The 25,700-nt window shown below is 40.0% G+C and overlaps 1 protein-coding gene across 7 annotated transcripts in view; it reads left to right on the forward strand.

The window, feature by feature from the left end:
• The window catches only part of ARMH3 (armadillo like helical domain containing 3), a 175,105-nt gene that overhangs the window by 136,019 nt on the left and 13,386 nt on the right, over positions 1-25,700 (forward strand). For all 7 annotated transcript variants that reach the window (XM_061193947.1, XM_061193979.1, XM_061193954.1 and 4 more), the window contains one exon: positions 4,898-4,976. In XM_061193947.1, the coding sequence (XP_061049930.1) occupies positions 4,898-4,976 (79 nt within the window). The remainder of the gene's footprint in view (positions 1-4,897; positions 4,977-25,700) is intronic.

Raw genomic sequence — 25,700 nt, forward strand, 5'->3', positions numbered from 1 at the left:
GCTCCTGCAAGACTCTTCTCCCTCGTCTCTTCAGTTACCTTCTTTCCTTACTGACCTTTGTTTTCTACCAGGCTAGTCAGGGGCAAGGAACTTGTGTCCTTCGTGCAGTATTCACCTTCTCTGAACCTGCCCTTTTTGGATGGAATGGGTAGGGAGGGACTTGAACTCATACTTTGATTCATCTTCTTTTTATTTATTTATTTTTTTGTTTTTAACATCTTTATTGGCGTATAATTGCTTTACAATGGTGTGTTAGTTTCTGCTGTATAACTAAGTGAATCAGCTATAGGTATACATATATCCCCATATCCCTTCCCTCTTGCATCTCCCTCCCACCCTCCCTATCCCACCCCTCTTCATTCATCTTCTGATAGAAAAAAATTGCTATTTCTTCTCTGGAACCTCAAATTTTAGACTTTAGCACTGGACAGTTGCTACCTGTCAGGTGCTGATCAGTGAAAATGAGAGAGCTACTTTAGAATCTCTTAGTAGACCCCTCCCCCTTTTCCCAGATGTTCAGAAGAGATGATAGTAAATCTTTTTTAAGGTGATATCAGTGGGAAGGAAAGCCTAATGAAAAGAGATTCCTCCTTCATCCATAAATCTGGTATTTCATCTTTCTCCTACTGAGAGCTAGTCAGGCATAAGTTTAATTCTGGGACCATGGCCGGGTGGGGAAATGTGAAATCACAACCCAGGTGAACCCTGGTAGCCTCCAAACTTCCTGGTGAAGGAGAAACTAAGTATTTCAGTCACTGCAAAGGTATGTGTCACTCAGTGTGGGCTGACTTAGCCTGGTTTTGGTGTTTTGTCATCTCTTTGCTGTCTCAGAACATATTTCCATTTCAACACTATGAAGTCCTGAGAACTTTAATAGGAAGCTTCCAAACCCTCTCTGAAATACCCTGCTAAAGAGCATGGAGGGAGAACAGCCAGTGTCAGTCTGTTTTTCTTACCTCTTAGGCCTAGTGCCCTGCACCTGCTATCTTCAGAAGATCAGATTAGTACTCAGACTTTACAGATAACAATCCCAAATAAACAGCAAGAAAAGTAAAGCAGGGACGTATACTCTGTGTCCTTTGTGGGTACTGAATTAGAAATTATTAACTGGATGTACAGTGTTCCACCTCTCTCAGGTTTCTAAACAGTCCCTTAACTTGCCTGGTGGGAGACCTTCCATCACTTGCTGATATCTGAAGCTCTGGGACGAGAATGTCACAGGGCAGGTTGGAAGATGATTTTATCTTCATTCCAAATATAAATTCTCAGACTGGCAAATCTGTCATACCCTCAGGATAAGTTTGCCCAAACAATATTAGCATATATGCCCTGCAATATCAAGCACAGGGCATCCACAGACCCAACTGACACTTGGCAGGTGTAATGGTGAGAAGGGAAGGAAATAAGTGCACTTTTTTTTTTTTAATAGAGTCTTTTTTTAACTTTTATTTATTTATTTTTGGCTGTGTTGGGTCTTCGTTGCTGTACACGGGTGTTCTCTAGTTGCGGTGAGCAGGGGCTCTTCATTGCGGTGCGTGGGCTTCTTATTGCGGTGGCTTCTCTTGTTGCGGAGCACGGGCTCTAGGACGTGCGTGCTTCAGTAGTTGTGGCACGCAGGCTCAGTAGTTGTGGTGCACGGGCTTAGTTGCTGTGCGGCAGGTGGGATCTTCCCGGACCAGGGCTCGAACCCATGTCCCCTGCATTGGCAGGCAGATTCTTAACCACTGCACCACCAGGGGAGTCCCAATAAGTGTACTTTTTGAAGATAGTGCCTTCCAATTTTTTTCTTTCTCTCCCCCATTCCCTCTCTCCTCCTTTTCTTGCTCTGAGCGCCTGCCCCCCTCTTTCTTTCTTCCCTCTTTTTCTTTTTCCTTTCTCTCTCTTTTCTTGCTTCCTTGCTTTATTTCTTGGCAAGAAAATTCCTCAGATAGAAAGGGAATAGAATTACAGCATCCCCATCTGTTCCATTCCCAGGGATTATTTAATTGTCCAAATTTCACCAGCGTCTCTGGATTGCCAGCTGGGCCCCAGTGGTTGCTACCATCCCACCCAGACAGACATTAGGGTTTTTTTGGAGTTCTCTGTTTTCCAAACCTAGGAAAACCAAACCAAAACAAAAAAATCCTAGTTCAGTCAAGTCAGGATTTTTTTTTAATGTAATTTTATTTTATTTATTTATTTATGTATTTGGCTGCATTGGGTCTTCATTGCTGGGCGCGGGCTTTCTCTAGTTGTGGTGAGCGGGGGCTACTCTTTGCTGCGGTGCGCGGGCTTCTCATTGCAATGGCTTCTCTTGTTGCAGAGCACGGGCTCTAGGCACGCGGGCTTTAGTAGTTTTGGCACACAGGCTCAGTAGTTGTGGCGTACGGGCTTAGTTGCTCCACAGCATGTGGGATCTTCCCAGACCAGGGATCGAACCTGTGTCCCCTGCATTGGCAGGCAGATTCTTAACCACTGTACCACCAGGGAAGTCCGAGTCAGGATTTTTTTCAAACACTTTTCAAAAAAATTTTTTTACTAAGAAATTTAAAGGAAACCTTAAAAAAAAAACAAACCTACAAAAGCATGAAATAGATGTATTTACAGAATGCAGATTCCGTTTTCCAAAATAACTGAGATCTAATTGTAGATTGATTTGTCTATTGTATTTCCTTTCCTCAATCCCATCACTTTTGCATGCTGGACCCTATGACTCAGACTCTACACTGGGTTAACTAAGTTAGTACTGCTGCTAGGTTTGGTGGGATTCTCAGTTCCCTAAACCTGCCCTCCCATCTTCTCATTGGGTTTAGCCTCCTGGTTTTCTTTTCTGCTCCTGGACTGTTGTCATCCTTGCCAATACCCCCAAACGTTGCCTTCTGAATGAGAAAAATATTTGACACCCCACTTGGTCACAATGGATATTTGGGATTTAGACCAAGCCCCACAACCTTAACTTGCAGATAACATCTCTACCCTTCGTCCTAGCCTCTAGAAAAATAAGTTAGCAAAACTTGCCTCTTGCTCCTGACCCATTTCTGTCCTATTTGATTTGTTCATCCATTGAATGTTTATTGAGCACCAGCTTGTGCCAGGCATTGTGCTAGATATTTGACATTGCTTTGTTATATAAATATTGCAAGAATCCTCTGAAGGTTTAGTTCACTCTTTCAACAAACATTTATTGTATGCCTACAATGTACCCTTCCTAGATACTGTGCTAACTGTTAAAGTAGATATTATTATTCCCATTTTTTTCCTCTGGTGAGACATACAGCTTCCCAAAATCGTTCAGGAAAACAAGTGGTCAAACTAGGATTCCAAACCATAGTGGGGTTTCTTTTGACGTTTCTGGCTTACACTTATATTAGATTAAATGGTTTTATAATCCTTTACTATCAGTAAGTTATATTAAAAGAACATATTGATTTCTATTATGCTATCCAGACATACACATTTTAATAAACTGTTTATTTTGGAATAATTTTAGAATTACAGAAAAAGTGCAGAGATAACGCACAGAGTTTCTGTATGCCCCTCAACCTAGTTTCCCCCATCTTACATTACCATGTAACATTTATCAACACTAAGAAATGGGCATTGATACATTGCTATTAATTAAACTTCATATTTTATGTGGGTTTCACCAGTTTATCCATTAATGTCCTCTTTCTGTTCCAGGATCCAATTCAGAGTTATCACATTGCATTTAGTTGTCATGTCTCCCCAATGGTCTCTGGTCTGTGACAGTTTCTCAAGTTTTGTTTTTCATGACCTTAACAGTCTCGAGGAGTACTGGCTAGGTATTCTGTAGAATGTACCCCAGTGTGGGTTTGTCTGATGTTTTTCTCATGATTAGATTCTGAGATTATGGATTTTTGAAAGTATACAACAGAGGCGAAGTGCCCTTCTCATCAGATCATACCAGGCGTTACATGACAGCCACATGACATCACTGGTGATACTCACCTTCATCGCTTGGTTAAGGTAGTATTCGCCAGGATTCTTTACTGTCAAGATACTATTTTTCCCTTTCGCTACTCTATTCTTTGGAAATAAGTCTAGCCTACTCTCAGTGGGAATGGGAATTAAACTCCACCTCCTAAGGAGGAGAGTATCTACACATGTTATTTGAAATTGTTCTGTTAGAAAGATTTGTCTGTTCTCCACATTTCTTTAATCACTTTTATATCACTATGGACCCATGCTAACCTCTGGCCTAAAACCTGTGCTTTTTCTGCTGTACCAGACAAGAAATGACAAAGACCTATATACTAAGACATTTGTTTCAGGGAAATTTATTTCAGATTTCAGAGGTTTTTAAAAGGTAGATTTGATAAGACTTGGTGACCTTGAATGTGAAAGAGTGGTGGAGAAGGGAGTGTTTGAAAACAACGCTCAGATTTTGGTTTGAATGGCTGGAAATAAAATTTTGGTTTGAAATATTAACTAACAAATATGATGATTGGTTATAGGCTTTGATAAAGCTTAGCTTCTTCAGAGACTGTATTTAGCCTATGTGTTACTGAATGCCCTGTTCTCCCAAGAGCAGAGCAAACTACTACTTTTCTTTCTGACTGAAACACTAGGGCCCCCTAGTGGACAGCCCCCCGGGTCCTGTTTCTTGTTGAAAGGATGCTTGGTTTTGTTTTTTGTTTGGTTGTGAGGTTTTTCCCTAGCTCATTTGCAGAGCAGAGATGCTTGATTCTGTTTTCTGTCTAATAGATTATTAAACCCTTCCCATTTTAGAGTAATCAGTTCACCCCGTGTGACCTCATGTTCCTAAGAGGACAGTTACTCTCTGACAGTTACTCCCATGCTCTCATACTCTAAACCAGAAGGTAGTTGATACTTTTTTTTAACTCATTTATCCTCTTATTCCATCTGGTGCTATATTAATGTTAATTCTTTGTTTCAGAGCCATCATCAACCACTTTAACCCCAAAATTGAATCCTACGCTGCTGTGAATCACATATCCCAACTGTCGGAGGAGCAGGTAAGCCACTACTTTCCTCATTGTGACCCTAGTTCGTGGCTAGCATCAAGCCCTCTCTGATGGCAGAGGGATTCTGTGACTGAGCTTCTAATGGGAGTGGCAAGAGCTAGGCTGCTAAGAGGAATTAGTAAGGGATTTGTTGATAGTACTTTAAATAGAATGATGGCTTCTGTTTTTGTGCCATATGAAGGGTTTGCTTAATTATGTAGAAGATATGTAGGTGAAATTTTGGTGAATTGTTATTTTGGAGTGGGTGAAATGGCATTTCTTCTTTTAATTTTAGGCAGAGTCATTTTGACTTTTGAAAGTAAGAAATGAAAACTTAGCAATGGTTGAAACTGCCAATTAGAAAAACCCTGAGTTCAGCTTAATTTGATGCTGTTTGGCTCCTTAAAACATGAGCCCTCCTTGGGGCAGATTTTCCTTAGTAATTGAGTTCTAATTTGCCTTGAGCAGTTATTTCGGAGCAGGTTTTTCTGTGGTATGGACCAAGTTGGAGATGCAGATAGTGTTGTGTGTTTGTTTTCCTTGAGTCTGGCCTGATTTCCTCTTCTCCCCAAATGCCTGTACTCGGCCCTGCATTATATAAAATTACAGATGGGGCTTTAGCGTGGCATGGTATTGAACTTGATGTTTCAGAATGAGACTCTTGAGTCCTGTTTTTAAAAGCACAAAATGAGACATGTATTCACACAATCTTCCTTCCTTCCCACCCTACTCCCAAGTTGGAGGGCCTGGGTATTCATGAGGTGAGAGTCCAGATATAGGCTCCAAGCCAGTTAAAAAAAAAAACACCTATGCTCTGCGCTCCCTTTTTTTGCCACTGAGCCTCTTGCTGGCAGGGCCAGCCAGCCAGCTGTTGTGTGATCGTGTGTTCAGTGTTCCTAAAAGCTGTTCCGCTCGCCAAATGCGGCACCAAGCAAGCCTTTTGCCTAACAGACAGCTTCTCAGTATTCCCACCAGTGGCTCTTTCCTCAGCCAGATGGATAGGACTCAATTAGTCTATCAGTTATTCCCCTTGACATATTTGTTCTCTTTTGTGAGGCCAGCTGTGAGAATCCATCCTCTTATTTAAACCGCTTTGATAAATGGCCTTCATTTTCTTTTTTCCTCTTCTGCCTATGGAGCAGTCCTAAGTCCTGTATAGGACTTTGATGCCACTGCTCTCTGTGAGGTGCTTCAAGATCCTACCTTTTTCCTGTTGGACCAGTTCAGATCAGTTTTATTATATCATTTTTATGCAAAAGAATTCAACATCTTGAGTTTTGTATAGTGAAAGAAAGGGTGACTTTCTTACCACAGTGAGTTCTGGTTAGTCTAAAAGCTTTAAAAAAAAAAAAAAAAAGGAAGACACATTTTCCCAGTCAGCCACGTGCGGTATTCATCCCCCAGCAGCTTGGGAAGGTCAGGCAGAAATCTTCCTACAGCAGTAGCAGCCACAGACCAATAATAAAAATCCATTCTGGCGCATGAGGCAATCTGGAAAAGGATGATTAGCAAGCACGTGTCCTCACCCTTCTCCAACTTCTTTCAAAGTTAAATGAAGTGATGAAAGTGACTCTCAGTAAGAGTCCACAAGCCAGAGATGAGGCGACTTCTATAGAGTGGGAGAGTACACAGCCCTGTTTGAGACTGAGGAAGGGATAGCGCTCTCAAAGATTTATTTTCTTAGTCAGTAAGTAATTGCATGCCTGCTGTATACAAAGTGTGGTCCTGGGTAGTAGGGATCAGTGGTGAATAATCTAAGTGTAGTCCTTGCTCTCATGGAGTTTTTGTATATTCATTACCTCTCTTAACAACTCTTTTCACTTGGGTAGCGGGGGAAGGGTGATAACTATTCTGCCCTCAAAATAGTTGTTCCTTCTCTTCCCTAACTGACTCTGAAGGGCAATAAATGACAGCATGAGGGTGCACTTGGTTTTATTCTCAGCATATCAGATTAAAAGTATTTTGACTCCTTGTTAATCTCCAACATGTGTTGGAGCACTTCTCTCCCCTCAGTTATGAACATTAATGCTAATGTCACTAATGTTAAGTGTATTCACAGCTTCTCAAAGAACTGGCTTTGGGATGCAATAGAGCCTGGTGGTCCAGTGGTTAAGACTCCGCGCTTCCAATTCAGGGGGCTGGGGTTCAATCCCTGGTGGGAGAACTAAGATCCCACATGCCACTTGGCCAAAAAAAAAAAAAAAGAAAGAAAGAAAAAGAAAAATAGGGCCTGCAGTTGTTAGCAGCAAACTAAGTAGAAAGAAAAAATCAGGAACTTAATCCGCAAGTAGATTCTAAAGTACTCCTAAAGTAAAACCTAAAGACCATGGATAGGCGTTAACTGGGATTTATAGCACTTAGTAAGATAGCAGACAAGAGAGGGCTCTTTGCTAGATCTGCCTGCCTAGGCTGCCATTTTCTTCTGGCAAGAGGTTTAGTTCTGGCAACCCCCAGACACATTCTAGTGTGTGTTTGAGGCATTTCAAGATGATGTTTGTAAATCCATTATTGCTTAATAAACAAAGCCCAATCTCGCACACTGGAGTTTCTTTTCAGATGTCCAGAAGACAGATGACATTTTTTATTACTTCTCATTGGCTTCATGGAGGGCAAAGCTTTTTAATCAGTTAATACCCTCAGTGTGACTGAATGGTCATTCATTTTCTAGTGTAATTAAACTGCGTGCATTTTTATATTGTATACACACGTGTCATATTTGTCTGGAGTTGATTGTGAAGCTTGCTCATTTTGACTCCTTTTGTGTATGTGTGGTAAAATCTGCATAAAATTTACCATTTGAATAATTTTTAAGTGTACAGTTCAACGGCATTAAGTGCATTCACATTGTTGTGCAACCATCACTACTATCCATCTCCAGAACTTTTTCATCATTCCATGCTGAAACCCTAAACCCAGTAAACAATGACTCCTCATTTCCTGTACCCCCAGCCCCTGGTAACCACTATTCTACTATTTGTCTCTATGTATCTGACTATTCTACGGGTCTCACAGAAAGTGGAATCATACAATATTTGTCCTTTTGTATATGGTTTACTTCTCTTAGCAAAATGTCTTCAAGGTTTGTCCATGTTGTAGCATGTATCAGAATTTCATTCCTTTCAAAGCTGAATAATATTCCATTGTATGTGTATAGCACATTTTGTTTATCCTTCTAACCATCGATGGACATTTGGGTTGTTTCCACCTTTTAGCTATTGTGAAGAATGCTGCTATGAATGTTGGTGTTTTGAGTCCCTGCTTTCAGTTCTTTTGTGTATATACCCAGAGGTGGGACTGCTGGATCAAATGGTAGTTAATTCTATGTTTAATTTTTTGAGAAGCCATCATAGTGTTTCCCACAGTGGCTGCACCATTTTATATTCCAATTTTTCCACATCCTTGTCAACACTGGTTGTTTTCTGATTTTTTTGATAATAGCTATCCTAATGGGGGTGAAGTAGTATCTCATTATGGTTCTGATTTTTATTTCCCTAATCATTATTAATGTTGAGCATCTTTTTATGTGTTTATTGGCCATTCATTTATCTTCTTTGGAGAAATGTCTCTTCATGCCCCTTGCCCATTTTTTAATTGGGTTGTTTGGATTTTTGTTGTTGAGTTTTAGGAATTCTTTATATATTCTAGATATTTATCCTTCATCAGACATGTGATTTGCAAATATTTTCTCCCATTCTGTGGTTTGCCTTTTTACTATGTTGACAGTGTCCCTTGATGCACAAGTTTTCAATTTTGATGAAGTCCTGTTTGTCTGTTCTTTGGTTGCCTGTACTTCTGGTGTCATCATTGCTAAATCCAATGTCATGAAACTTTTCCCCTATGTTTTCTTCTAAGAGTTGTATAGTTTTAGCTCTTACATTTAGGTCTTTGACCTATTTTGAATTAATTTTTGTATATGGTGTTTGGTAAGGGCACTTTGACCGCTTTTTGTATTTCACATATCTTTAGAATAAAGTTTATGGAGAAGGTACAACTTGCTTTTCCAAGAACTGTGAAACTACTCCCAATTTATTCCCTACTGGGTTTGCTTGTCTTTAGTACATCTTATAAAAATTGTCCTTCAGGCCCCTTGCCCACCCTCAGCTGAGATTTAGCTCCTTTCTCTTCTCAGTACAGCTTGTTGATAAGCATCTGTCCCTAGCTGGTAGAATCATTTGTTATGCCCCTATCCCTACCAGTGACACGCACCCTGATTTTTATTCTCTCGCGAGGATAGCTGAGTCACACAACCTGTGGCATTTTCATAGATAAATCCCAGCGACCCTTTTGTTTCTACTAAATAAAAGTGGAAGGAAGGTATTTAAGAGAAACTCTAGACCCCAGACTAAATCTTGGGTTTGGATGCTTTGAGGATATACTGTCTTGATGATGCAATGCTCCCTGCAGATAAGTATGTTAAAATAGAAGAGCTCTTCAGGGGGTTCTCCTCCCTATCCTGTCCTACCCTAAACTCTTATATACTCTCTGTCCTTTATTCCTGCTTTTCAAATTAGGAAAAAGACTTTTTTATTACTGGCTACATCCTACTAGAATTGGGTCTACACTCAAGAGATCTGTCATGAAATTTTTTGGAATACTAGCTCACAGGTTTTTAACCCAAAGTCCAAGAATAGGCTTTAGAAAATTACTGCACACTCTGAAATTGTGTAAAATTATGCATATGTCCTTTTTTTTTTTTTTTCTTGAAGAGGGTCCATCTTTCTTAAAAGTCTCAGTCAGCCTTTGACCCCTTCAACACACAATTTTTTTTAAAGAATCACTGGCTTAGGTGCCTTGAATAGTACCTCATACTTTCCTTGCCCCCAAAGCCATCAGACCTTTGAAAATGCCCATTGAAGATCTTAAGCACCTTTTAGACTATTCACTATTTGTTTTGGTTTGCAAATGCTATGACATTGATTTATATCACCTCTAACTTCCTTATAGGCAAAAGAGGGATTCATAGCAGAACTTTACAGAAGATTCTCTAGAGCCCTGAATATCTAGAGTACATAGTGACAATTTAGGATTCAAGTCAAAACCTTCCCTGAGCACCTGATTCCTTAAGCTTTCAGTCACACTCATGACCAATTTTGTGCCTTTGAAATATCCCATTGGAAAACAAGTAAATGGCACACTTTTACTTTCTTCAGCCTTCATTCAGCTATCAGTATTTTAGCATTTTAGTGCTTTGTGCTTTAGATTGAGCCAGGCATTTGAGAGATACAGAGGTATGATAAAGGGCCTTTGTTCTCAAGGGATGGAGTAAGTGCAGAAGATGGCTTAAGGCAATTTATTATCAATAGCCGGCCAGTACTAGCAATAGGATCTGTGGGTTCCTGTTGGAGAAAGATCTCTGCAGGTTGTGGTGGTCAGGAAAGGCCATGTGGAAGAGAGAAGAAGTGAGTTGGGCCTTGAAAGAGGAAGGATAGGAATTGGATAAATGGAGAGGCACAGATTGTAAAATGTACTCAAAGCCAGGACCTGAAAAGCACAGAAAGAGTGGAGAAGAGTCCCAGAGTTTCTATGCCTTGTCCTTGGGTCCCAGGGCACCCAGGGGCTGGATGCCTTAGAAATATGATTCAGTCATTTAAATTGTTAGCACATCTTCCATAAACCCTAGTGCACTGACTCTCATCCCTGTCCTAATTGTACTGCCTTTGATTCAGTTCACAAGCATTCATCTCAAAGGCCTAGTATGAGCCAGCCTCAGTGCTACTAGGCATATGATTAGACCTACTGAGCAAACCTATCTCTCTCTTTTTTTCTTCCTGGTAAAAAACACATAACAAAATTTATCATCTTAACCATTCTTAAGTGTACACTACAGTAGTGTTAATATATACATTGTTGTGCAATTTATCATGGGTTCGAGCCCTGGACTGGGAAGATCCCACATGCCACGGAGCAAGTAAGCCCATGCACCAGAACTACTGAGCCTATGTTCTAGAGCTCGTGAGCCACAACTGCTGAACCCACGTGCCACAACTACTGAAGCCTGCACGCCTAGAGCCTGTACTACTCAACAAGAGAAACCACCGCAATGAGAAGCCCACGCACCGCAACAAAGAGTAGCCCCCACTCACTGCAACTAGAGAAAGCCTGCGTGCAGCAACAAAGACCCAAAGCAGCCAAAAATAAATAAATTAATTAATTAATTTAAAAAAAAAACCAAAAACTGAAACTCTGTGTATTGAACAACTCCTCTTTCCCTGCCCTCCACCTTGCCCCTGGCAACTACCATTCTACTTTCTGTTCCTAAGCGTGAGCAAACCTATCTTGAAGCTGGTATTCCTTTAAACCAAGTGGCCCAGGGGCTTGCTAAAAATTTTTCATACAAATTTAGGAATTTTCCGGGAAGATCACAAAGGTGGTCTGCTGGCACCCCCATGTGTCACAGGACTGTAGGACAATGTCACCAGATGCCTCCCATTATTTCTTCAAGTCTCCACTCTCACTAAGGCTTTGGATTTTGGATTCAGAGGAGGCCCTGTATAATGTATGTTATAAGAGGTATCTTCGAAAGTATTATGGTGAAACAGAGAATCATTCATTTGTAGGAATAGGTTCAAGTCAATTAGGGAAACAAAAAATGCTTCACATCTGATTGAGTGAAAGTTGCATTGGAAGCTGAGTATTTATTTTCATCTATTCGTCATCTTTCTAACCCTTTTTGCTTTTCTCCTGATCCTAAGATAATAGCCACTATAAATAACTGCTGGGTGTTTAAAGATCCTAACGAAACCTAACTTTATTTTCCCAGAGAACAGTGAGATACTGCTAATAAGAGGAGAGCCCTAGTTTGTGGGGCAAACATTGTTAGGGTGTCTGGGTGGCACCCGTTACTTGTGAACATCTAGGAGGAAGCACAGAAAGATCTTGGGGAGATATCCTAAAAGCTTCAAGGCTTATGAGGAAAATGGAGCCTGGTACTTCAACTTTAGAGTTCTTGGCCCTTGGGGTGCTAGTAAATGTTTAACAACTGGTAGTGGGGTGAGTGGTTGGAGGGGGCTGATTTGTAGTGCTGAGGGTGAATGCTCCCACCATGGCTACCAATGTGAAGCCAAGTGGCTCTCACAGTGCTTGAAAATTTAACAATCATCTCTCATAGGCCAAGCATGTGTAAGTCAGCTCCAGCATACCACTGGTTGTTGAGGAAGACTGGGAGAAGGGGGCTGTAAAGCTGTGAGGCGGGGCTTTCTGAGCAGGAGGTGAGTGTGGGTCACTTTCCCCATGGAGCCACCTATATTGCCTCACAGGGCAATCGAGTCCTCTGAGCAGCCCATTCTGAGAGCCCCTGTGATGTTTTCTCATCTTAAAACAGGGCCTTGGCCACCGTGCAAGGCAGCCTTGGCAGAGACATATGCTGGTGAGCTGAGATTTGAGACTCTCACAATAGCCATAACTCAGTTTCCCATACTTGGCATTGTGTTTTTGTACAACAGCCTGTAGTTTTGCACTGCCTCTCTATAACCGTGAGTGATGGTTGCTGTGGGAACTCTGAGTACGAGCATGTGACACAAGCATTGGCTGTCTGACCCTTCCTCTCTTGGTGTCTTTGTTTAGATTCTGACATTTCAATTGACCTATTTGGCAGGAAAAAGTTTGATATGAGTTATTTGTTCATTGGATTCACCAAAGCCGAAAGACACAAAGTCAGAGGCAGAGGGATTTTCCTACAAGCTGCTAAACCTTGGAAATCAACTTTATGTTACATAGGGCATCTTGAGAAGGTCCACTTAAGAAGGTCAGCTGATTATGTGCTGCCAGGATGTCCACTCTCTTACTTGGACCAAGAGGTAAGCTGCACTATCAGAGACAGGGGAGCAAGCTGGATTTTAGCTCCTCTGAATAGGGAAGAAAGTGTCTTGGATTTAAAAAAGGACACAAATAGATAAAAGGAAAGGAACAACTAGGAGTTTTTGAGCTAGGCACTTTTACTTAGGTTATGTAATTAATTCTTTAATCAGTTGTTTGAGGTAGGTACAGTTATCCTCATTTTATAGATGACGATGCTAAAGAGACTAAGTAATTTGTTCAAGATCACACAGCTGTTAGTGGTAAAGCCATAGTGTGAACGTAGGTCAGTCTGACACCAAAGTCTGAGCTTTTCATTGGCCGAAGCACGTGAGACAACTGGAGTTTGTCAAGTATCCTGAAGGAAGAGGCAAGTCAGGATAGGAAGGTGCAGGGAGAAGCAGAGAGAAGGGGGTAACAGGGCTCATTCCTAAGGGGTGGGGAAAGGTCCTGGTTTGGGAATGGCCCATTCAGTTAAGGAAAGAAAGTACTGAACAGGGACCTGGAGAGTTTGCCTGCCAGTTAGGCAGAAATGCCTAAGTAGAGGCTCCTGGCACAGTATGATAACTTTATAAATGAGGGAAAAGTCTCTTTATTCCATACAAGCATGTCAGAAAAGTCACTATGAGAAATAAAGCTTTTCCACACACCAAAAGAAGATGACGAATTTTTAAAAAGTTCTTATGTACTTATTTCTTTTAAAGATAATATATTTATGTGGGTCAAAACCAAAAAAGTAGCACACTGAATTTTAATTATCTTTAAAGTGGTAGTTCCATTTTGTTTAAAAAAATAAAGGGAAAATGAAGATTCAAAATTAATGTCCCACAGCCAAGCTAGATGAATGCAGAGGTCACTGGTGAAGAGCTCAGCTTATTATTCATGTCTGCCACTGTCAGCATTTTCTTCAATTAACTATGAATTTTGAAATGCCCATCACATAAACTTTCTGGTCTTCCTCAGTCAGGCTTCACTGTCAGTGAAGCTTCGTTGGCAGTGCATGAGAGGAGTAGCTTTGGAGCTCGTAGGAACTCCAGTAGTTGTCAGCTTTTCAAGAGGTTACAGGAGACAGCAGCCCTTGCTTTCTTGGTATAAGCTAAGAAGGACCCTTTATCCCAGTTACTAGATGTACAGGTAGGACTTCACTCTTCAGTTTGTTTATTTATTTATTTGGCTGTGTTGGGTCCTAGTTGCGGCATGCGGGATCTTTCCTTGCAGTGCGTGGGCTTCTCTCTAGTTGTGGCGTGCGGGTTTTCTCTCTCAAGTTGAGGCACATGGGCTCAGTAGTTGTGGCACGAAGGCTTAGTTGCCCTGTGGCATATGCGATCTTAGTTCCCTGACTAGGGATTGAACCCACGCCCCCTGCATCGGAAGGCGGATTCTTTACCACTGAACCACCAGGGAAGTCCCTTCAGTTTGTTTTTTAGCCACCTCCTTCCTTCCAAATAGATCTTCATGTACTTCTGTTTTATTTCCATTGCAACCTCTTTCCGAGGAGGTAGCTCAAAACTCTATAAGGTGTGCTTGGAAGAGTATGGTTTGCCACTGTGATAGTAACATTGGAGGCCAGAAGTGTCACTATGCAAACTGTTATCTCTGTTATAAGCTGTGTTAATTGGAAATGTTTTTGCTAAGTACCATAACAGCATTTTGACCTTTCACAGTGACCCTGCTCAAAAAGAAGTTACAGTCTTAAAAATGACCCACCCAGCTAGAAGGGAAACTGTGGATAGCCCACAAATGGGATTTCTGTTAAAGAATTTTGTCTGTTAAGGAGGGATAGATAAGTGAGGCCTGGCAGGGAGGCAGAGACCCCATATCAGATTGTTGGAGAGACGGTGTTTACCGTTTCCCTCCCTGAGATGTGATATATTTCCAAGAAAAGAAAGCTCAGGTAGGGAGGACAGAGATCTGCCTCTTGGTTTCAGCTGGGTGGAGTGTCCAGCCTGCAATAAGCCATAGAGAGGGAGAAGGCCTGATGCGATATTTGGTAAACATGTGTATCATGTTCCCCCACCGCTATTATCTTGGCTGCCTCTTGGTGTGATTGCATGCCTTGCTTGTGCAGGGTAAGGACCTGGGCATGTTGGATCTGTAATTAGTGCAAAGAAAAGCTTCACAAGCTTCACCCCTGGAAACAAGGGGTTTCTAGGACTTCAACCAAATCAAGTCAGGGAGGTGGGGCAACTACCCAGGGAAATAAAAGAAAGTCATTGTCGCCACTCCTTTAACCAACTGATGGCCTTTCACGAATCACCCACTGTGAGGTTCATTATCTGGTCCACCTTTCTGAAAGGCAGAGCCAGCCTGTCAGATCAATAAATTTCAGGGCAGTCAAGAGCCCTTTGGTAGCAGGCTTGAAAGACATGGATGGACTGGAGAACTGGCCAACTTAAATTGGTTCTGAAGGGACTTCCCTGGTGGCGCAGTCATTAAGAATCCGCCTGCCAATGCAGGAGACACGGGTTCGAGCCCTGGTCCAGGAAGATCCCACATGCTGTGGAGCAACTAAGCCTGTGCGCTACAACTACTGAGCCTGCGCTCTAGAGCCCACGAACCACGACTCCTGAGCCCATGTGCCACAACTACTGAAGCCCGCATGCCTAGAGCCCATGCTCCACAACAAGAGAAGCCACCGCAATGAGAAGCCCGTGCACTGCAACGAAGAGTAGCCCCCGCTTGCCGCAACTAGAGAAAGCCTGCACGCAGCAATGAAGACCCAACGCAGCCTAATTAATTAATTAATTAATTTAAAAAATTGGTTCTGAAATTGAGTTTGGTCCTGAAGTATATGAGACGAAAATAGAAAGGGGAAAAAAATCTTCTGCATATTATATACAAGTTGGCTGTATAGAGGAAACAGTTATCTTTTAAAAGGCATCATCTTTTTTAGCATAAGAGATTTGTGTCCACCTTTTGGATCCTTGTTTCCAAACAATTATATTGGATGATTGTGCCCTGGAGAGATATTCACGTTATCTTGGATAGAAAGTCACTGTAAGCCCCTAGTGGAGGGGAAGAATGCTCACTCAAATGAGGCCTGTGAGTTTGTTATCAGGTTACTATTTGTTCTAGCTCCTGTACTGTTGGCTTGTTTTCTTTTTTTCAGCCACTTTGAGCTAAAGTGTTCTGAAAAAGAATCAATTCTTGCCTCCCAAGGAAGTTCTCAGAACCTGCTTTTGTCTAAGAATTCTCTGCTTCTGGGTGTCCTTGGTTCGTTCAGCAAGACAAGGAATAGGTGCCCCAGCTTCACATCCCCCAGATTATTTCTTTTCTTTGCAGAAGGACAGAGGTTTCTGCTCTGTGCCAAGCCAGGGGATATAAAAATGCAAAAATCATACATGCCCTTGAGGACTTCACAGTATAAGGATCAGGATCACTAATTTCTTGCTTAGACCTTTGCTTCTGTGCCCTCCTGTAGACCTCACTTAGCTGGTGTATTTGGCCAGCTTGTAGCAGCATCCCCCAGCCTTTTATAAACCTAAGAAGGTTTAGGTTTGTAGGTACCCTAGTGAAAAAATGCCTCATTATAAATCTGTAAATGGTTTGGCTGATAACCCTAATTTGGAGTGAGTTTCCACAAGGAGAGCCATGATCGTCTCATATCTTTCACCCTTGCCTCAGTTTCATAAAAAAGGCAAAAGTGGAACTTTCATTAGATGTCCTTGGTAAAGGTAGGACTCTGTAAGTTCCTGAGCTTGGCAATGATTGAGTTTGTCAAAAGATCCAGCTACAGTACACCCACTTAAAAAAACCTCATGTGGCTACTGCCCAGCTGAAAATGATTTCAAACACTGTTGATTGCTACCTGGAGTCCCTTTAATTTGTCAGGGAGGATTGCCAGGGATGGAGAGGTAGGGAGGAGTAGCACAATGAGGGGAATCTTTGGCCTTGTGGAAATACTAGGAACTCCTGGCTTATAGATACTGATATTTCAGTCTGAATCATTCTTGCCCCAACCAAAAATGGAATGGTAAGACCAAAAAAGACATAAGTTTACTGCCATGGCCCTACTTTTTTTTTTTTTTTTTTTTGCCTAGTCATGATTTACTGGACTTAACTTTTTACTTAACTTTATTGAGATGTAATTAACATATAATAAAACATATTTGTGTGATCATCAGCATCACAAGATATAGAACATTTTACTTCCATCACTTATAAAAGTTCTCCTTTACAGTTAGTCTTATCTGCAAATCTGAGCCCTAGGCAACCACTGATGTAATTTCTTTCACTATAGATTTGTATTTTCTTTTAAAAATTTATTTATTATTTATTTTGGCTGCACTGGGTCTTAGTTGCAGCACATGGGATCTTCATTGCAGCATGCAGACTTCTTAGTTGCAGCATGGGGGCTTCTTAGTTGTGGCATGCATGCAGGATCTAGTTCCTCGACCAGGGATCGAACCCGGGTGCCTTGCACTGTGGAGTCCTACCCAGTGGACCACCAGGGAAGTCCCTAGATTTGTCTTTTATAGAATTTCACGTAAACTCTGTTGTGTCTGAGATTCATCCATATTGTGACACTTCTAGCTGTTTACTGAAGAGAAATGAAAATATATGTCCACCCAAAGACTTGTATACAAATAATATTCATAATAGCATTATTCATGATAACCGAAAACTAGAAACAACTAAAACAACCAAAGCAACGAGCAACTGAATGGGTAAACAAAATGTGATACATCCATACAGTGGAATATTATTCAGCCATAAAAGGGAATGAAGTACTGATACCTGCTACAACATGGATGATTCTTGAAAACATATGCAAAATGAAGGAAGCCAGTCACAAAAGACCACATGTTGTGTGATTCCATTTATTTAAAATGTCCAGAATAAGCAAATCTATAGAGACAGAAAATAGATTGGTGGTTACCTAAAGCTGGGGTTGGGGAGTAAGTTGGGAAATGACTACTAATGGTTATGAAGTTGATGAAAATGTTCTAAACTTAGATCATGGTGATCATTGCCCCCGCTATGTGAATATACTAAAACCATTGAATTGTACACTTAAAATGATTGAATTTTATGGTATGTAAATTATCTCTCAATAAAGATGTTTTTAAAAAGAAAGAAAAAAGAAACTGCTAAACTGTTTTCAAAAGTGGTTGTACCATTTTTAATTCCCACCAACAATGACTAAGAGTTCTAGCTACTCCATATCTTTGTCACACTTGGAATTGTGAGTGTTTTTAATTTTAGCCATTCTAGTGGGTAGGCAGTGCTCTAGTAATACTGCATGCATAGTTTTTAAAATTACTGTTAATTTATTTTGCGTGATGTTGAGCAGCTGATCATTTGCCTGTTTTTAAAATTTGATTATTATAATATTTATGAGTTTTTGTATTGATATATTCTGGATGCAAGTCATTTGTCATATATATGTATTGCAAATATTTTCTCCTAGTCAGTTGCTTGTGTTTGCAAGTTATTAATGGTGTTTTCAAAGTCCAGACATTTTAATGAAGACCAACTTTAATACCATAAAGATGAATTTATTAATTTTTTAACACTTTTTGCTATTGTGTTTTATTTAGTAAATCTTTGCTTACTTGTAGTTGTGAAATTTTTCACCTGTATTTTCTTCCGTAAGTTTTATTGTTCTTTTACATTTAGTTCTATGCTCCATGTCAAGTTAATTTTTTGTAAAATGTTTGGTAATGGTAAATGTTCATCCATTTCCCGCCCACCCCCCCCACCCCCTGCAGTATCCTGTTGTTCCATTGTCATTTGTTGAAAAGACTATTCCTTCCCCTATTGAGATACCTTGGCAGATTTGTAAAAAATCAATTCACCATATATATGTGGGTCTATTTCTGAAGTATTAGTTCTGTTCCATTGGTCTAATATATGTCTAAATTTATGCCCTACACTGTTTTATTATAGGTCTGTAGTAAATCTTGAAATCAGGTAATATAAGTCCTCTGATTTTGCTCTTTTTAAAAGTTGTTTTGAATATTTGAGGTCTTTTGCATTTCTATACAAAGTGTAAAATTAGCTTGTCCATTTCCACACAAAAAAAAGGCTGCTAAGATTTTTTTTTTTAATATTTATTATTTATTTATTTTTGGCTGCGTCGGGTCTTAGTTGCAGCACGCGGGATCTTTCGTTTCAGCATGTGGGCTTCTTCGTTGCGGTGTGCGGGCTTCTCTCTAGTTGTGGCGTGAGGGTTTTCTCTTCTCTAGTTGTGGCACACAGGCTCCAGGGCGTGTGGGCTCTGTAGTTTGCAGCACGTGGGCTCTCTAGTTGAGGCTCGCGAGCTCAGTAGTTGTGGCACGCGGGCTTAGTTGCCCCATGGCATGTGAGATCTTAGTTCCCTGACCAGGGATGGAACCCGCATCCCCTGCATTGGAAGGTGGATTCTTTACCATTGGACCATCAGGGAAGTCCCAAGCCTGCTAAGATTTTGATTGGAATTGAATTAACGCTATAGATCAACTTGTGGGAGAATTGACACTTTAACAATATTATATTCAAATCCGTGATCATAATATACCTCTTTATTTAGATCTTTAAAATTTTCTCACCAGTATTTTGTAGTTTTTAGCATACTGTTTTGCATCTATTTTGTTCAATCTATCCATAAATATTTCATTTTTTATGTTATCTAAATGGTATTTTTTATTCTTTTCCATTATGGTTTATTACAGGATACTGAATATAGTTTCCCGTGCTATACAACAGGATCTTGTTGTTTATCCATTCTATATATAATAGTTTGCATCTGCTAATCCCAAACTCCCAATCCAGCCGTCCGCCCCCAGCAACCACAAGTCTGTTCTCTATGTCTTTGAATCTGTTTCTGTGTTGTAGATAAGTTCATTTGTGTCATATTTTAGATTCCACATATAAGTGATATCATATGGTATTTGTCTTTTTCTTTCTGATTTACTTCGCTTAGTATGATAATCTCTAGGTCCATCCATGTAGCTGCAAATGGCATTATTTCATTCTTTTTAATGGCTGGATAATATTCCATTATATATATGTACCACATCTTCTTTATCTACTCATCTGTCAGTGGACATTTAGGTTGTTTCCATGTCTTGGCTACTGTAAATAGTGCTGCTGTGAACATTGGGATGCATGTATCTTTTCGAGTTATAGTTTTGTCCAGCTATATGCCCAGGAGTGGAATTGCTGGATCATATGGTAACTCTATTTTTAGTTTTCTGAGGAACCTCCATACTGCTCTCCATGGTGTCTGCACCAGTTTACATTCCCACCAGTGTAGGAGGGTTCCCTTTTCTCCACACCCTCTCCAGCATTTGTTATTTGTAAACTTTTTTTTTTTCTTGCGGGAGCTTAGTTCGCAGGCCAGGGATCGAACCCGGGCCCCTGGCAGTGAGAGCACCAAGTCCTAACCACTGGACTTGCAGGGAACTCCCTGTAAACTTTTTAATGATGGCCGTTCTGACCAGTGTGAGGTGGTATCTCATTGTAGTTTTGATTTGCATTTCTCTAATAATTAGTGATGTTGATCATCTTTTCATGTGCCTATTGGCCATCTGTATGTCTTCCTTGGAGAAATGTCTATTTAGGTCTTCTGCCCATTTTTTGATTGAGTTGTTTGTTTTTTTGTTATTGAGTTGTATGAGCTGTTTGTATATGTTGGATATTAAGCCCTTGGTCACATGGCTTGCAGATATTTTCTCCCAGTCTGTAGGTTATCATTTTGTTTTGTTTATGGTTTCCTTTGCTGTGCACAAGCTTATAAGTTTGATTAGGTCCCATTTGTTTATTTTTGCTTTTATTTCTATTGCCTTGGGAGACTGACTTAAAGAAAACATTGATATGATTTATGTCAGAGAATGTTTTGCCTGTGTTCTCTTCTAGGAGTTTTATGGTGTCGTGTCTTATATTTAAAACTTTGAGCCATTTTGAGTTTATCTTTGTGTATGGTGTGAGGGTGTGTTCTAAATTCATCGGTTTAAATGTGGCTGTCCAGCTTTCCCAACACCACTTGCTGAAGAGACTGTCTTTTCTCCATTGTATATTCTTCCCTTCTTTGTCGAAGATTAATTGACCATATGTGTGTGGGTTTATTTCTGGGCTTTCTATTCTGTTCCATTGATCCATATGTCTGTTTTTGTGCCAATACTAGGCTGTTTTGATTACTGTAGCTTTGCAGTATTGTCTGAAGTCTGGGAAGGTTGTGCCTCCTGCTTTGTTCTTTTTCCTCAGGATTGCTTTGGCAATTCTGGGTCTTTTATGGTTCCATATAAATTTTAAGATTATTTGTTCTAGTTCTGTGAAAAATGGGTAATTTGATAGGGGTTGCATTAAACCTGTAGATTGCTTTGGGTAGTATGGCCATTTTAACAATGTTAATTCTTCTAATCCTAGAGCATGGGATATCTTTCCTAAATGGTTTTTTAAACCTTGATTTCCAATTTTTTTGCTAATATATAGAAATAGAATTATTTTTAAATTGACCTTTTTTTCTCACAACTTTGATAAATTCATTTTTTTTTTTAGAGTCCTTAGAATTTTCTGTGCTCACAATCATATTGTGTACAAGTAGATTCAGTTTTACTTCTTTCTTTCAAGTCTGTATGGCTTTGATTTCTTTTTCTTTCCTTATTGCACTGGCTAGGACCCCCAGTACAATATTGAAGTGGTCAGAGTAAATATCCTTGACAGATCTTCAGGAGAAAGCATTTGGTCTTTCATCATTAAGTAATGGGTTAGCTATAGGTTTTCATAGATTTCTTTATTAGGTTGAGGAAGTTCCCTTCTATCCAGAGTTCACTGAGAGCTTTTATTATGATGAAGGTTGAATTTTGTCAGTGTTTTTTCTGTATATATTGAGATGATGATATGGATTTTCTCTTTTATTCTGTTAATATGGTGGCTGATTTTTAAATATTAATTCAACCTTATATTCCTGGGATAAACCCTTCTTGATCATGATATAGTATTTTATTTTATTTTAATTAATTAATTAATTAATTTAATTTTTGGGGGGCTGCATTGGGTCTTCATTGCCGCGCAATGGGCTTTCTCTAGTTGCGGCGAGCGGGGGCTACTCTTTGTTGCGGTGTGCAGGCTTCTCATTGTGTTGACTTCTCTTGTTGCGGAGCACAGGTACTAGGTGTGCGGGCTGCAGTAGTTGTGGCATGTGGGCTCAGTAGTTGTGGCTCACGGGCTCCAGAATGCAGTCTCAGTAGTTGTGGCGCATGGGCTTTGTTGCTCCACAGCATGTGGGATCTTCCCAGACCAGGGCAAAACCTGTGTCCCCTGCACTGTCGGACAGATTCTTAACCACTGTGCCACCGGGGAAGCACATGATATAGTGTTTATAATATATATTTCAGAATTTGAGCTGCTAGTATTTTGTTGATTATTTTTATGTCAGTATTTATGAGGGATATTAGTTCACAGTTTTCTTGTGGTACCTTTGGTTTTGGTATTAGAGTAATGTTGCCTTACAAAATAAGTTAGGAGTATTCCTTCCTCTATTTTTAAAAAGAGTTTGTGAAGAATCACTGTTAGTTCTTGCTTAATGATTAATAGAATTCACCAGTTAAGGCATCTGGACCTGGAATTTTCTTTGTAGGAAGAATTTTTTTTTCTCTTTAATTTAATTTTATTTATTTTTTATACATCAGGTTCTCATTAGTTATCCATTTTATACATATTAGTGTATATATGTCAAACCCAATCTCCCAATTCATCACACCACCACCACCACCCCTCCGCCACTTTCCCCCCTTGGTGTCCATACATTTGTTCTCTACATCTGTGTCTCTATTTCTGCCCTGCAAACCGATTCATCTGTACCATTTTTCTAGGTTCCACATATATGTGTTAATATACGATATTTGTTTTTCTCTTTGACTTACTTCACTCTATATGACAGTCTCTAGCTCCATCCACATCTCTAGAAATGACCAATTTTGTTCCTTTGTATATATGTACCACGTCTTCTTTATCCATTCGTCTGTCCATGGGCATTTAGGTTGGTTCCATGTCCTGGCTATTGTAAATAGTGCTGCAGTGAACATTGGGGTGCATGTGTCTTTTTGAATTATGGTTTTCTCTGGGTATATGCCCAGTAGTGGGATTGCTGGGTCATATGGTAGTTCTATTTTTAGTTTTTTAAGGAACCTCCATACTGTTCTCCATAGTGGCAGTATCAATTTGCATTCCCACCAACAGTGCAAGAGGGTTCCCTTTTCTCCACACCCTCTCCAGCATTTATTGTTTGTAGATTTTTTGATGATGGCCATTCTGACTGGTGTGAGGTGATACCTCATTGTAGTTTTGATTTGCATTTCTCTAATGATTAATGATGTTGAGCATCCTTTCATGTGTTTGTTGGCAATCTGTATATCTTCTTTGGAGAAATGTCTATTTAGGTTTTCTGCCCATTTTTGGATTGGGTTGTTTGTTTTTTGATAATGAGCTGTTTGTATATTTTGGAAATTAATCCCTTGTCAGTAACATGGTTTGCAAATATTTTCTCCCATTCCATAGGTTGTCTTTTCATTTTGTTTACTGTTTCCATTGCTGTGTAGAAGCTTTTAAGTTAAATTAGGTCCCATTTGTTTATTTTCGCTATTGTGAAATTTCACTCTTTATTCCTGATAATATTCCTTGTTTTGAAGTCTCCTCGTCAGATATTAATATAGCAATTCAAGTTTCTTTTAATTAGTGTTGATATAGCATGTTTTTTCCCATCTTTTTTTTTTTTTTTTTTTTAATTATTTATTTATTTTTATTTTTGGCTGTGTTGGGTCTTCGTTTCCGTGCGAGGGCTTTCTCTAGTTGTGGCAAGCGGGGGCCACTCTTCATCGCGGTGCGCGGGCCTCTCACTATCGCGGCCTCTCTTGTTGCGGAGCACAGGCTCCAGACGCGCAGGCTCGGTAGTTGTGGCTCACGGGCCCAGTTGCTCCGCGGCATGTGGGATCTTCCCAGACCAGGGCTCGAACCCGTGTCCCCTGCATTGGCAGGCAGATTCTCAACCACTGCGCCACCAGGGAAGCCCTCCCATCTTTTTAATTTCAACCTATTTGTGTCTTTATATTTTAGGTGGATTTCTTTTAGACAGCCCATAGTTGAATCCTGATTTTATATCCAGTTTTACAATCTCTGCCTTTTAATTGGAGTGTTATATTTAATTTATTTATTAATATGGCTGAGTTGAAATCTGCCATATTGCCTTTTTTTTTTCTTTTTCTCCCATCTGTTCTTTGTTCATCTTTTTCTTTTTCTGCCTTTGTTTGGATTAACTGAGTATTTTTTTATTTGCAGGTTTTTTTTTCCTGTCTTTCATTTTCTTTTTTCTTATTTTTTTAACATCTTTATTGGAGTATAATTGCTTTACAATGGTGTGTTAGTTTCTGCTTTATAACGAAGTGAATCAGCTATACATATACATATATCCCCATATCTCCTCCCTCTTGTGTCTCCCTCCCTCCCTCCCTATCCCACCCCTCTAGGTGGTCACAAAGCACCAAGCTGATCTCCCTGTGCTATGTGGCTGCTTCCCACTAGCTATCTGTTTTACATTTGGTAGTGTATATATGTCCATGCCACTCTCTCACTTCGTCCCAGCTTACCCTTCCCCCTCCCCATGTCCTCAAGTCCATTCTCTACATTTGCGGCTTTATTCCTGTCCTGCCCCTAGGTTCTTCAGAACCATTTTTTTTTAGATTCCATATATATGTGTTAGCATATGGTATTTGTTTTTCTCTTTCTGACTTACTTCACTCTGTATGACAGACTCTAGGTCCATCCACCTCACTACAAATAATTCAGTTTTGTTTCTTTTTATGGCTGAGTAATATTCCATTGTATACATGTACCACATCTTCTTTATCCATTCATCTGTCGATGGACACTTAGGTTGCTTCCATGTCCTGGCTATTGTAAATAGAGCTGCAGTGAACATTGTGGTACATGACTCTTTTCGCATTATGGTTTTCTCAGGGTATATGCCCAGTAGTGGGATTGCTGGGTCATATGGTAGTTCTATTTTTAGTTTTTTAAGGAACCTCCATACTGTTCTCCATAGTGGCAGTATCAATTTACATTCCCACCAACAGTGCAAGAGGGTTCCCTTTTCTCCACACCCTCTCCAGCATTTATTGTTTGTAGATTTTTTGATGATGGCCATTCTGACTGGCGTGAGGTGATACCTCATTGTAGTTTTGATTTGCATTTCTCTAATGATTAATGATGTTGAGCATCCTTTCATGTGTTTGTTGGCAATCTGTATATCTTCTTTGGAGAAATGTCTATTTAGGTCTTCTGCCCATTTTTGGATTGGGTTGTTTGTTTTTTTTGATATTGAGCTGTATGTGCTGCTTATAAATTTTGGAGATTAATCCTTTGTCAGTTGCTTCATTTCAAATACATTCTCCCATTCTGAGGGTTGTCTTTTTGTGTTGTTTATGGTTTCCTTTGCTGTGCAAAAGCTTTGAAGTTTAATTAGGTCCCATTTGTTTATTTTTGTTTTTATTTCCATTTCTCTAGGAGGTGGGTCAAAAAGGATCTTGCTGTGATTTATGTCATAGAGTGTTCTGCCTCTGTTTTCCTCTAAGAGTTTTATAGTGTCTGGCCTTAGATTTAGGTCTTTAATCCATTTTGAGTTTATTTTTGTGTATGGTGTTAGGGAGTGTTCTAATTTCATTCTTTTACATGTAGCTGTCCAGTTTTCTCAGCACCACTTATTGAAGAGGCTGTCTTTTCTTCATTGTATATTCTTGCCTCCTTTATCAAAAATAAGGTGACCATATGTGTGTGGGGTTATCTCTGGGCTTTCTATCCTGTTCCATTGATCTATATTTCTGTTTTTGTGCCAGTACCATACTGTCTTGATTACTGTAGCTTTGTAGTATAGTCTGAAGTCAGGGAGCCTGATTCCTCCAGCTCCGTTTTTCTTTCTTAAGATTGCTTTGGCTCTTCGGGGTCTTTTGTGTTTCCATACAAATT

This window comes from Eubalaena glacialis, chromosome 1 (genome assembly GCF_028564815.1).
Source record: "Eubalaena glacialis isolate mEubGla1 chromosome 1, mEubGla1.1.hap2.+ XY, whole genome shotgun sequence".
In the NCBI taxonomy this organism is placed as follows: domain Eukaryota; kingdom Metazoa; phylum Chordata; class Mammalia; order Artiodactyla; family Balaenidae; genus Eubalaena; species Eubalaena glacialis.